This window comes from Hypanus sabinus, chromosome 22 (assembly GCF_030144855.1).
Source record: "Hypanus sabinus isolate sHypSab1 chromosome 22, sHypSab1.hap1, whole genome shotgun sequence".
NCBI classification, from domain to species: domain Eukaryota; kingdom Metazoa; phylum Chordata; class Chondrichthyes; order Myliobatiformes; family Dasyatidae; genus Hypanus; species Hypanus sabinus.
Genome location: NC_082727.1, coordinates 44,961,053 through 44,973,062, shown reverse-complemented (window position 1 = coordinate 44,973,062; position 12,010 = coordinate 44,961,053). Strand labels below are relative to the sequence as shown.

The 12,010-nt window shown below is 39.6% G+C and overlaps 1 protein-coding gene across 1 annotated transcript in view; it reads left to right on the top strand.

Annotated features, from left to right (window-relative positions):
* LOC132379574 (leucine-rich repeat-containing protein 27-like) overlaps positions 1 to 12,010 on the top strand; it is a 73,561-nt gene that overhangs the window by 368 nt on the left and 61,183 nt on the right. Inside the window, exons 2-3 of the mRNA XM_059947638.1 lie at positions 491 to 621; positions 10,269 to 10,327. Of these exons, the coding sequence (XP_059803621.1) occupies positions 491 to 621; positions 10,269 to 10,327 (190 nt within the window). The remainder of the gene's footprint in view (positions 1 to 490; positions 622 to 10,268; positions 10,328 to 12,010) is intronic.

The following is a 12,010-nucleotide window of genomic DNA, read 5'->3' as shown; positions in this document are numbered from 1 at the left end:
CGTAGCCTGGGAAAAAGCGGTTTTGTCAATAAGTTAACCGACTTTGTGGAATTATAGGAAACCTGGCTCCTGGTCCAAAAATTGGATAGTCGTGTTTATATCGTACCCAAGTTGGTTTCAAATTGTTGCTTCTTCGTCATTGTTTTATGAAGACTCTTCCATAAGCCATCAAATAGAGTTTATGAACTTTTAAAAATAATAATAAATGTTATTTGGATGAACATTATTACTGCCTGTCTGGGCAACTATTTATCTGTCAAATGGCATCATCAAGAAAATTATCTGGTCATTAGTCCAGTCCTCTGTGGTAATTACAATGCACAAATTGACTTTCATATTTTCTACCTGCCAACAGTGAATGTATTTCAGTAATATTTAATTGACTGTAAAGAGTTTTGAGACAATTGAGTTAATGAAGGTTTCACTCAAGTATTTTTCTTAGCATTTGTTGTCATAAGTAGTTGTTGACTGATTTATTTTTCCCCGATAGTATTTGTATCTGGAAGGAAATTCTATATCTGAACTTTCTGAAGACTTCTTTCATCGATTACCAAATCTTATCTGGTTGGATTTACGAAACAATAAGCTCACAAGCCTTCCTCTTTCAATTGGGGATCACAGGTTTGCTAATTATTTTTCTGTTTTGTTGTGTGCTCTTGTACTTATTTTCTTTTGTACCATTATTAGCATTCAAGCAAAGGCATGCAGCATGCATTGGAAAATTTGAAAACATTGTCCATTTAGTTTCCTCACATGGGTATTGTGAGGCAATACCCTCAAAATGCTGGAGCAACTCAGTAGGTCAGATTGGGCAGCATCTATGGAGGGAAATGAACGTTCAATATTTCAGGCCAAGATCCTTACCAGGACTGCAAAGGAAGAGGGCAGAAGCGAGATGGGAGGGTCATGGGAAGGGAAGGAGCACAAGCTGGCAGGAGATAAGTTAATTCATATGAGGGGGTGAGGATAGCAGAAGGGTGGGGAAGGGGGTTAAGAAAAGGAATGGTGTAGGAAGCTAAGAGGTAATAGGTGGAAGCGGCAAAGGGTCGAAAAGGGAATCTGATAGAGCGAACACCGTGGAATGAAGGGATGGAAGTAGGGACCTAGAGGGAGGAAGATAAAGGTGATAGTCAGGTGATGAGAACATCATTCAGTGCTTGCCTAAATAATATCTAGGTTTTGTTGTATGAAGGCATGGACCATCTCATTTGTTGAGGTGTTCTGAATGGAATTGGACAATGTGCTAAGACATTGCCCTGAGAAGCTTTTACACTGATGTCTTGGGGCTGTGATTATTGACTTCAAACAATCATATCAATTTCCTTTCTGCAACATAAAACTCCAACCACTGGAGTGTTTTGCCTTTTACACCCATTGATTTCATTTTTGGGTATCCAGGGGATCTTGATGTGTCAGGGCTCCTTGATATCACACTTGATCAAATGCTGCTTTGTAGGATGGTCACTTTCACTCAGCTCATTGTTTAGAATTTAATTCTCTGGTCTATTTTTCTATCAAGACTGATTTAACGTCTACACTGGAGTGGCCTTGGCAAAACCTCAACTGGGCATCGATAAATTAGTTATTAGTAAGTTTGTGTAGCTTATTAATGACAATTTATGACTGAATAGGTTGTCAATTAGCTAGTTTATCTTTGTCCTAAATTGAAGTGACCATGACGTACCCAAGAAGTTTTGCACGATGTAATGCTTATACCTGTAATTATTTTCAATTTATCTAGCATAATTTTTCGTATTTTTAACCCATAAGAGCTGAATTTTATAACAGGCATCTTCATGAATAATCTTCATTTAACCTTCATATTCATTGCTCTTTTTAACTGCTCTTTGTTTTGGATAAGTTAATGTGATTTTCGCTGAATGCAAAATACCACCATTTATTGCTATTTTGGTTAATTGGAGCATGTGGTAACTGAACATTAATCAATCAGCAGCCAGTCATTAAGACTCATTACTCAGCAACACCAGGTCCAGTACAACACCTCCACTAGTTGGACAGTTGGCATATTGATTCAAGAAACTCTGCTGCATGCACCTAACAAATTCTGTCCCATCTAAACCTCTTGCACTCAGAAGGTCTAAGTTTTGTATTAGTGAAGTTGAAGTCTTCATGATGACAACCCTATTGTTTTTACAGCTTTCCTTAATCTGTCTGAATATCTGTGCCTCAATGCCCTGGTGGCTTTTTTTTGGTGGGGGGAGGTCTATAGTACAAATGCATTAGTAGTTGAGTTCTCCATTATGTTCCCTCTGAGTGCAGCTGTTTTTGTCCCTGATTAGCAGTGCAACTCCCCAGCATATCTTACTACCCTCTGTCTTTTTTAAGCATCAAAACCCTGGGACATTAAGCACTCATTCTTTTCCCTCTCTCAACCAAGTCTCAGTAATGGGCAAATCATAGTTCTAATTACTGATCCATGCTCTAATCTCATCGCCTTTAACCATAATACTCATAGCAATAAAATACACACACTTCAAACTGTCTATCCCATTACATCTGTTACTTTGCCCCTGCTTGTTTTACTGGCCCTGACATTTACCTTCCTCTCCATCGTTCCTGTTTCTGACCTGGTGCTCTAATTCCTGTTCCCCTACCAAGCTAGGTTAAATCTTCCTGAGTAGCACCTGTGAACTTCCTGGCCAGGCTATTGGCTCCCCTCCAGCTTAGATACAACCTGTCCCACCTGTACAAGTCACTCCTGCCCAGAAAAAGTTGCAATGATACAAGAACCTGAAACCCTGCCTCCTGCACCAGTTCCTCAGCTACTCATTCATCAGTATTCTTGCCCTGATTGGCATGTGAAAAAACTCAAAATGTGCACTAAGTAGCAAAATCAGCATACGATGGACAGAACTCAACAATTCCACAGATAATGACTCAGATTAAAGTTCAATGATCCTGACAAATCTAACCCAATAGTGGACAATTAAAGAGATAACAGGAGGAGGTTCTAAAAACATCCTCTTCTTCAGCGTTCAAGCATCAAAGTTAAGTATTCCATTTCAAGAAAGCCAGAAGCCAGTCTTTGCCAATTTGATCCACTCCTCTTGGTATCACAAAATAGCTAACTGCACTGGATTCAGCACAGGCTATATAAACAGATGATATTCTGGCTGCCATCTACATCTGGAAAACTTTCCTACAGACTAGTCCAAGCCTAGCACATTGGTTCTCCTGTAATATTCCATGCAGGCAATGGACAGGGGCAGGTGCTAATGATCGACAATAAGGTCTGAATTTAGCAGCCATGCTGTTAGAGCAAATTAATTAAGTATATAAAAGAAAGGGTACCAAGATTCTTATTTGATGGACTACTTTGATTCTGCAGTTTGAGTACCACAGTAATAACTATACAGGCTTTTTAAATGTTTTTGCTTTGCTGCTTTCTGCATTGTTTTGTAAAGGACTGTGAATTTATGGTCCAAGGAGGGATATCTGGGTCTCACAGCCAGCAAAGTGTAAATTGCAAAAGGGATTGACAAAGGATCCATTCCTGACTCTAAAATTTGTATGTAGGGATGTCAAATGGTAACTTCACTTAAATAATTTTGTTGAATACAAAATTAGTCCTTGCTTAACTATCTTAGTTTTGAGTATGCAACTACTCATACAGATGTTGTTCCTGGAGTTATTCAAGAGATAAATTCAAATCAAAATTTTCATGCATCTTTTTCACATAAGGATGCCACATCAAAGTCGTCGAAGTTCAAAGTACGGTTATTATCAAAGTATATATACCATATACTGTACAGTCTTGGGATTCATATTGCAGGCAGTCACAAAACAAAGAACCACATTAGAATTCACAAAAAACCCACACCAAAAAGGCAGTCAAATATCTAATGTGCGAAAAAAAAACAAATCATGCAAACTTTTTTTTAAAAAAGCAGACAAACAATCCATCAAACGTGAACCACAGATTCCCTGAATCTAAGTCCACAGCCATGGAGCCAGCTTAGTGCTGAGGTGAGTGCTGATGGCTGCAGGCGATAGGAGCAGTGTCTTTTTAGTGCTGAGGTGAGTAAAACTTCACGGAGTAGTGAGCTGATTACAGGTTTTTCCTTTGACCTCGATGCCTTACTCTTTTTAATCTGGCTTGGTGCTAAGTCAGCCAAACACTGGTTTTGGGTTTGCTCCTGCTTCTGGGCTTGGATCTCATCACTTCAATCAGGCCTGAAGTTTCAATCCAGCCCCAAGTCCACTATTGTAATGGCCGCCGTGGCTATAGCTGCATTCTCGCAGGTCTCATTTGCTGAATCCTTCAGGACACCAAGAAATGCCAGGTCGTACAGATGATTCAGAAACACACCAGCAAGAAATTACAGGCTGCAGATTGCAGTGATCATAGTCCCAGAAAAGTATGTTTAGTAGAATTGTTCGTAGTTAGTAGTCCAGAAGAGTAGCTATGTTTTGCCAGCGCCATCTACAGTGGCAACTACTGTGACTGCAGTATGATGCAGTATATGAGTCTCTTTGTTATCCTCGTAGTGAAAAACTCTAGTTCAATATCTTTCCTTTATCATTCAAATTTTTCTACAAACCCAATCTGGTTCAATTGTTGAATATTAGAAAGATTAAAGTTTTGGGCCCCATAACTTTAGCTTAATCTAAAAATATGCACTTAGACTGATTTTAAGATCCTGTGATTTCTTAGGATGAACTTGATTTTGTATAAAATACAAACTCCAGTCTTTAAACCTGTTTTCTATGCATAAGATAAATGAGCAGAATTAGGCCATTCAGCCCATCAAGTCTGCTCCACTATTCCATCATGGCAGAACCTGGATATCAGGAAACTATCAATTTTCGCATTAGTTATACCCACGGTCTTGGCCACCACAGATGTCTTTGACAGAGCATTCCACAGATTCTCTATTCTCTGGCACCATAGGAAATGTCCTCTCCGCATCCACCTTTTTCAGTCCTTTCAACATTCAGTAGGTTTCACTGAAATTCCCCCTGCATTCTTCTGAATTTTAGTGAGCACAGGCCTAAAGCTGCCAAATGCTTCTCATATGTTAACCCCTTCCTCGTGAACCTCCTGTGGACTCTCTCCAATGACAACACATCCTTTCTGAGATATGGGGCCCAAAACTTTTGACAGTACTCCTCGAGTGGCCTGACTAGTGCCTTATTGAGTCTCATCATTATCTCCTTGTTTTGATATTCTGTTCCCCTTGAAATGAATGCCAACATTGCAGTTGCCTTCTTCACCACAGACTCAACCTGTAAATTAACCTTCTGGGAGTCTTGCACGAGGACTCTAGAGTCCCTTTGTATCTCTGATGTTTGAATTTTCTCCCCATTTAGATAATAGTCTGCACTTTTGTTCTTTTTACCCAAATGCGTTATCGTACATTTCCAAACACTGTATTTCATCTGCCCCTTTTTTGCCCATTCTTCCAATTTGTCCAAGTCCTGCTGTAATCAGCAATACCTACCCCTCTTCCTATCTTTGCATCATCTGCAAACTTTGCCATAAAGCTATTGATTCCATTATCTGAATCATTGATAGGCAATGTGAAAAGTAGCAGTCCCAATGCTGACCTCTGAGGACTACTACCAGTCACTGGTAGCCAACCAGAAGAGGTCCCCTTTATTCCCACTCATTCCCTCCTGCCTGTCAGCCATTTCTCTATCCATGCCAGTATCTTTCCTGTAATGCCATGGTATTTTATCTTGTTAAATAGCCTCATTTGTGGCACTTTATCAAATGCCTTCTGAAAATCCAAGTAAATGATTTCTGCCACTGTCCACCCTGCTTGTAACTTTCCCGAATAATGCTAACAGATTTGTCAGGCTAGATTTCCCTTTACAGAAACCATGTTGACTTTGACTTATTTTATCATTAGTCTCCAAATACCCCAAAACCTCATCCTTAATAATGGACTAGCAACACCTTCCCAGCCACTGTGGTGAGGATAACTGGCCTATAATTTCCTTTCTTTTACATTCCTTCCTTCCTCCCTTCCTTAAAGACTGGAGTGACATTTGCAATTTTCCAGTCCTCCAGAACCATTCCAGAATCAAGTGATCATAACCAATGCATCTGCTATCTCTTCAACAACCTCTCTCAGGACTCTGGCTTGTAGTCTCTCTGGTCCAGATGTCTTATCCACCTTAAGATTTTTCAGTTTGCCTAACAATTTTTCCTTTGTAATGGCAATGGCACTCATTCTTGCTCCCTGACACTCAAGGACCTCTGGAATACTGCTAGTGTCTTCCACAGTGAAGATTGATGCAAAGCAGTTACTAAGTTCATCCGCCGTTCCTTTGTTCCACATTACTATCTCATCAGCATCATTTTCCAGTTGTCCAATATCATCTCTCACCTCCCTTTTACTTTTTATATAACTGAAAAAACTTTTGGTATCCTGCTGTATATTATTGGTTTGTTTGCCCTCATATTTCATCTTTTCCATTCTTATGGCTTTTTTCATTGCCTTTTGTTGGATTTTTAAAACTTCCCAATCATCCAACTTCCCATTCACTTTTGCTTCATTATATGCCCTTCACTTGGCTTTTATGCAGTCCTTAACTTCCCTTGTCAGTCACGGTTGCCTACCCCTGCTATTTGAGATCTACTTCTTCAGTGGGACATCTGTATCCTGTGCCTTGTGAACTATTCCCAGAAACCTCAGCCACCTCTGCTCTGCTGTCATCTCTGCCAGTATCCCTCTCCAATTCAAATGGGCAAGCTCCTCTCTCATGCCCTTTATTCCATTGCAATACTGATACATCTGACTTGTGCTTCTCCCTCCCAAATTGCAGTATGAATTCAATCATATTATGATCACTGCCTCCTAAGGGTTCTTTTACCTTATGCTCGCTAATAAAATCTGGATTATTACACAACACCCAATCTAAGATAGCCTTTCCCTGAGTAGGCTCAAGCACAAGCTGCTCTAAAAAGCCATCTCGTAGATATTCAACAAGTTCTCTGTCTTGTGATCCAGCACTAAACCGATTTTCCCAATCCCCTTGTGTATTCAAATCCCCCTTTACATTACCCTTATTACATGCCCTTTCCAGCTCCCTTTGCAATGTCAACCCCACATCTTAATTACTATTTGGAGGCCTATATATGATTCCCATAATGGCTTTTTTTTACCTTTGCTGTTTCTTGCCTCCATCCAAAAAGATTTGACATTCTTTGACCTATGTCAGCTCTTTCTAAAGATGTAATTCCATCTCTTACCAAAAGAGTCACACCACCACCTTTGCCTTCCTACCTGTCCTTTCAATACAAAATATATCCTTTGATATTAAGCTCCCAACTATGAACTTTCAGCCACAACTCAGTGATGCCTGCTATGTCATATCAACCGATCTCTAATTGCACCATGAGTTTATCCACCTTATTTCGAATACTACATGTATTTAAATACTGCACTTACTCTCGGATTACATCACCAGGATTTCTAAAATTAATCTGTAGAACATTGCCCATCGCTCTCCTTACCTCACCCTGCATTATAACCTCTCCATTTCTCCCAGTGCCAACTGTCTGAATTCCTTCCTAAGTAAATCTTAAGTTGGTTCAAAACTCTACTGTTAGTGTCAAATAATAATACCTGTGCCTCACTATATCTCCTGGTTGCCAGTCTATTGAATTGTTATTTAAACACTTCGTCAAGACCTCAATCCAATTTAGAACTCCTAAATATTATATTCTCATGTATGATATTTGTTTTTAATCTTCAAATCTTTAATATTCCACAACTTCAAATTAGCCTTTTAATGATGGAACCTTTAACTGCAATCTAGAAATTTACTTCCTCACCCTTTCCAGCTTGCTATCACTTCTTTCCATGTTTTAAAAAAAATCTTTAATCAGAATCAGGTTTATTATCACTGGTATGTGGCATGAAATTTGTTAACTTAGCAGCAGCAGTTTAATGCAATACATAATATAAAAGAGAAAAAATAAAAATAATAGTAAGTAAATTTTATGCAGTGTACTTTATACAGTATATGTATATTGAATAGATTAAATATCATGCAAAAAAACATAAATACTATATTTTTTTAGAAAGTGAGATAGTGTCCAAAGGTTCAATGGCCATTTAGAAATCGGATGGCGGAGGGGAAGAAGCTATTCCTGAATCACTGAGTGTGTGCCTTCAGGCTTCTGTACCTCCTACCTGATGGTAACAGTAAGAAAAGGGCATGCCCTGGGTGCAGGAGGTCCTTAATAATGGACACTACCTTTCTGAGACACAGCTCCCTGAGGATATCCTGGGTACAGTCAAACCTCCTTATGCGCGTATTCCGCATCCGCGAATTCAACCAACCGCGAATGGAGAAAACCTGGAAGTGCTCTTCCAGCACTTGTTGGAGCATGTACAGACTTTTTTTTTCTTGTCATTATTCAATAAACAATGCAGTATAACAACTATTTTACATAGCATTTACATTGTATTAGGTATTATAAGTAATCTAGAGATGATTTAAAGTATACGGGTGGATGTGTGTTAGTTATCGTGGATCGGGATCGAAAAAAAATCGGAAGTTTTCTTGCTAAGTAAGTCGGAATAGGTACATCCGGTATTATTTAGCGTCAGTTAGTCAAGCATTTGTCTTAGTATATAGTATATATTTTATCTTTCTATGCATATAAAACACTTAAGAATGTATGTTTCAGCGCCGGGTTTGGGAACAGAAGTTCCCAAGTTTAATCCAGTGACAGACCGCTATCAAGTGCGCTCTCCATTTGTGCCGGGTTGATGTGGGGGATCAAAAACGCAAAACCCCAAAACCCAATAATGAAACCACTGTGTTCCTTAGTAATAATTGTAGCTTTCATCGGGGCAGGGCCTTTCTCACTTTATGCTTTAAAATTGTTCCGATCGTTGACCGACGTAGCCTAACGCTTATACAATGACTGATGGTGTTTCACCTCTTTCCAATCGCTTTATTATTTCCACTGTATTTTCAATCATGATCGTGATTATTTTCATGAACAGAAACACTGCAGATTCAGAGCTCCGCTGTCGGGTCCTAATGTCCACCACATTAAAACAGGTTGAATAAGGGACTTGAGTATCCCCATTTTTTGGTATCCGCGAGGGATCCCGGAACCAATCCCTTGCGGATAAGGAGGGCCAACTATACTTTGTAGGCTAAGTACCCAAGATGGAGCTGAGTAAATTTAAAATCTTCTGCTGCTCCTTTGGGTCTTGTGCAGTAGTTCCCCCCCCCCCCCCCACCCGACAGTGATGCAGCCTGTCCGAATGCTCTCCATGGTACATCTATAGAAGTTTTTGAGTGTATTTGTTGACATACCAAATCTCTTCAAACTTCTAATGAAGTACAGTCGCTTCTTGCCTTCCTTATAACTACATTGATATGTTGGGACCAGGTTAGGTCCTCAGAGATCTTGACACCCAGGAACTTGAAACTGCTCACTCTCTCTGCTTCTGACTCCTCTGAGGACTGGTATGTGTTCCTTTGTCTTACCCTTCCGGAAGTCCACAATCAGCTCTTTCGTCTTACTGATGTTGAAGCCAGGTTGTTGCTGCGGCACCACTCCACTAGTTGGCATTTCTCACTCCTGTCCGGCCCGGCCCCTTGTAACCACCTGAGATTCTACCAACTTTATATCGTTATATCGTCAGCAAATCTATAGATAGTATTTGAGCTATGCCCAGCCACACAGTCATGTGTATATAAAGTAGAGCAGTGGTGCACCAGTGCTGATTGTCAGCGAGGAGGAGATGTTAACACCAATCCACACAGATTGTGGTCTTCCAGTTAGGAAGTTGAGGATCCAATTGCAGAACAAGGTACAGAGGCCCAGGTTCTGCAACTTCTCAATCAGGATTGTGGGAATGATGGTATTAAATGCTGAGCTATAGTTGATGAACAGCATCCTGACATAGGTGTTTGTGTTGTCCAGGTGGTCTAAAGCCCCATGGAGAGCCATTGAGGTTCTGTCTGCAGTTGACCTATGGTGGCGATAGGCATTTGCAATGGGTCCAGTCCTTGCTGAGGGAAGAGTTCAGTGGAGTCATGACCAGCCTCTCAAAGCATTTCATCACTGTAGTTCTGAGTGCTACTGGGTGATAGTCATTAAGGCAGCTCACATTATTCTTCTTAGGCACTGGTATTTTGTTGCCTTTTTGTGCTGGTATATTTTCTAAGAATCCATTTTTACCATTATAATTTATCCTGGATAATTATAATTTACTGTGTTGAGTCAGTTTATTAATGTTATTGTTGCCTTGTATTTTGATATTTTCTAACAGATGCCTTAAAACACTGCTTCTTGAAGGAAATCCTATACAAAAGCTGCCAGTGGAACTCGGTTAGTTTGGATTCTAATTCTACTCGTTGGTGTATTATTTTGTTTGTATGTTAATGTTAAAAATACAAACCTAAGAAAGAAAGCAACAGAAATAATTAGCCAAACCAATCAAAGGCACAAGTCTTTTGTGTAACACTTCTGGGCCAGTTTGTATTTCATCAGTAATTGATTATGTTATTGGAGGTCACTAGTTCACTGCGTCTAAGCAAATATAAAGTTATTTTCCCTATTTTTTGCCCATCTACTGCCAAACAATTGTTTTTTAACTCTGAGTTTATACCATTTATGTTGTTTTCGAGCCTTTTGCATTTTACAGCCCAAATTTTACAACTGTAATAATGGAGTTGATTGAGTTGAGTTCATTATCTTAGAAGTTGCAATATTCACTAATGAAGTTGTGATGTTTTCTATTTCCAACTCCCAAGAACACAGTACACAGTGATATTCAGCAACATTTTTGCCGCTGAAGTATTAGACAAGATGATATCCAGTGGAGGGTCTAAACACCTGCATGTTATATTCAAAGTTATTACTGCCAGATTCTCCTAAATTACCACATGGGGGAGTGTAATAGTCAATGTTGGCCAAGAACTGAAGTGAACAAATTACATAAATACTATATAAGAGCAGGTTAGTCCTCTATGGTAGCAAGGTGCCTCCAAATTGCCTGAAACACTTCACCAACTAGGATATCAGACCCCAGGAGCATGTCAGAATATTTGCTTCGATGGCATTCAAGAAGTAGAACTTTTTTCTGTAGCAAAATAAGCCACTTGATTGCAGCCTCATTCACCATGCTAAAACAATCAGTCCTTTGGCCACTGTAGCTGTAGTTTACACTCATTAGCCACTTTATTAGGTAGACCTGTATACCTGCTTGTTAATGCAAATATCTAATCAGCCAATTATGTAACAACAACTCAATGCATAAAAGCATGTAGACATGGTCAATCTGTTGTTGTTTAGATCAAACATCAGAATGGGGAAGAAATATAATCCAAGTGATTTTTGACCGTGGAATGAGTGTTGGTACCAGATGGGGTGGTTTGAGTGTCTTAGAAAATGCTGATCTCCTGGGGTTTGCATGCACAACATTCCTTAGGGTTTACAGAGAATGCTGTGAAAAACCAAAAAAAAATCCAGTTAGTGGATTTTCTGTGGGGGACAAAAAAAATCCTTTGTTAATGAGAGAGAATGGCCAGACTGGTTCAAGCAGAAAGGAATGGCGACAGTAACTCAAATAACCCAGTGTTACAGCAGTGATGTGCAGAAGAGCATCTCTGTACACACATGTCAAAATTTGAAGTAGATGGGCTACAGCAGTAGGTTTGAAGAACATACACTCAGTGGCTACTTTATTGGTAATGTCCTGTACCTAACAAAGTGGCCATTGTGTGAACAGGTTACAAAGTGCACTGTATTGACTGGCTAGGGTTCCTTTTAATGCATCTCCCAAACAGAAGAAAAGGAGTAAAACTGCAGAACGGTTCCACTTTCCACAAATGCTGCTTGACTGGCTGAGTTCTTCCAGTATTTTTGTTTTTGTCATAAACCCAAGATTTTTATCACCGAAAGAAAGGTAACAATCATATGAATGTGTGAAAGTTCCCTTCTAAGTTGCATACTACCCTGTCTTTAAGTATATAGCATGCCTTCATTGCTGTTGGGTCTCCTTACCAAAGA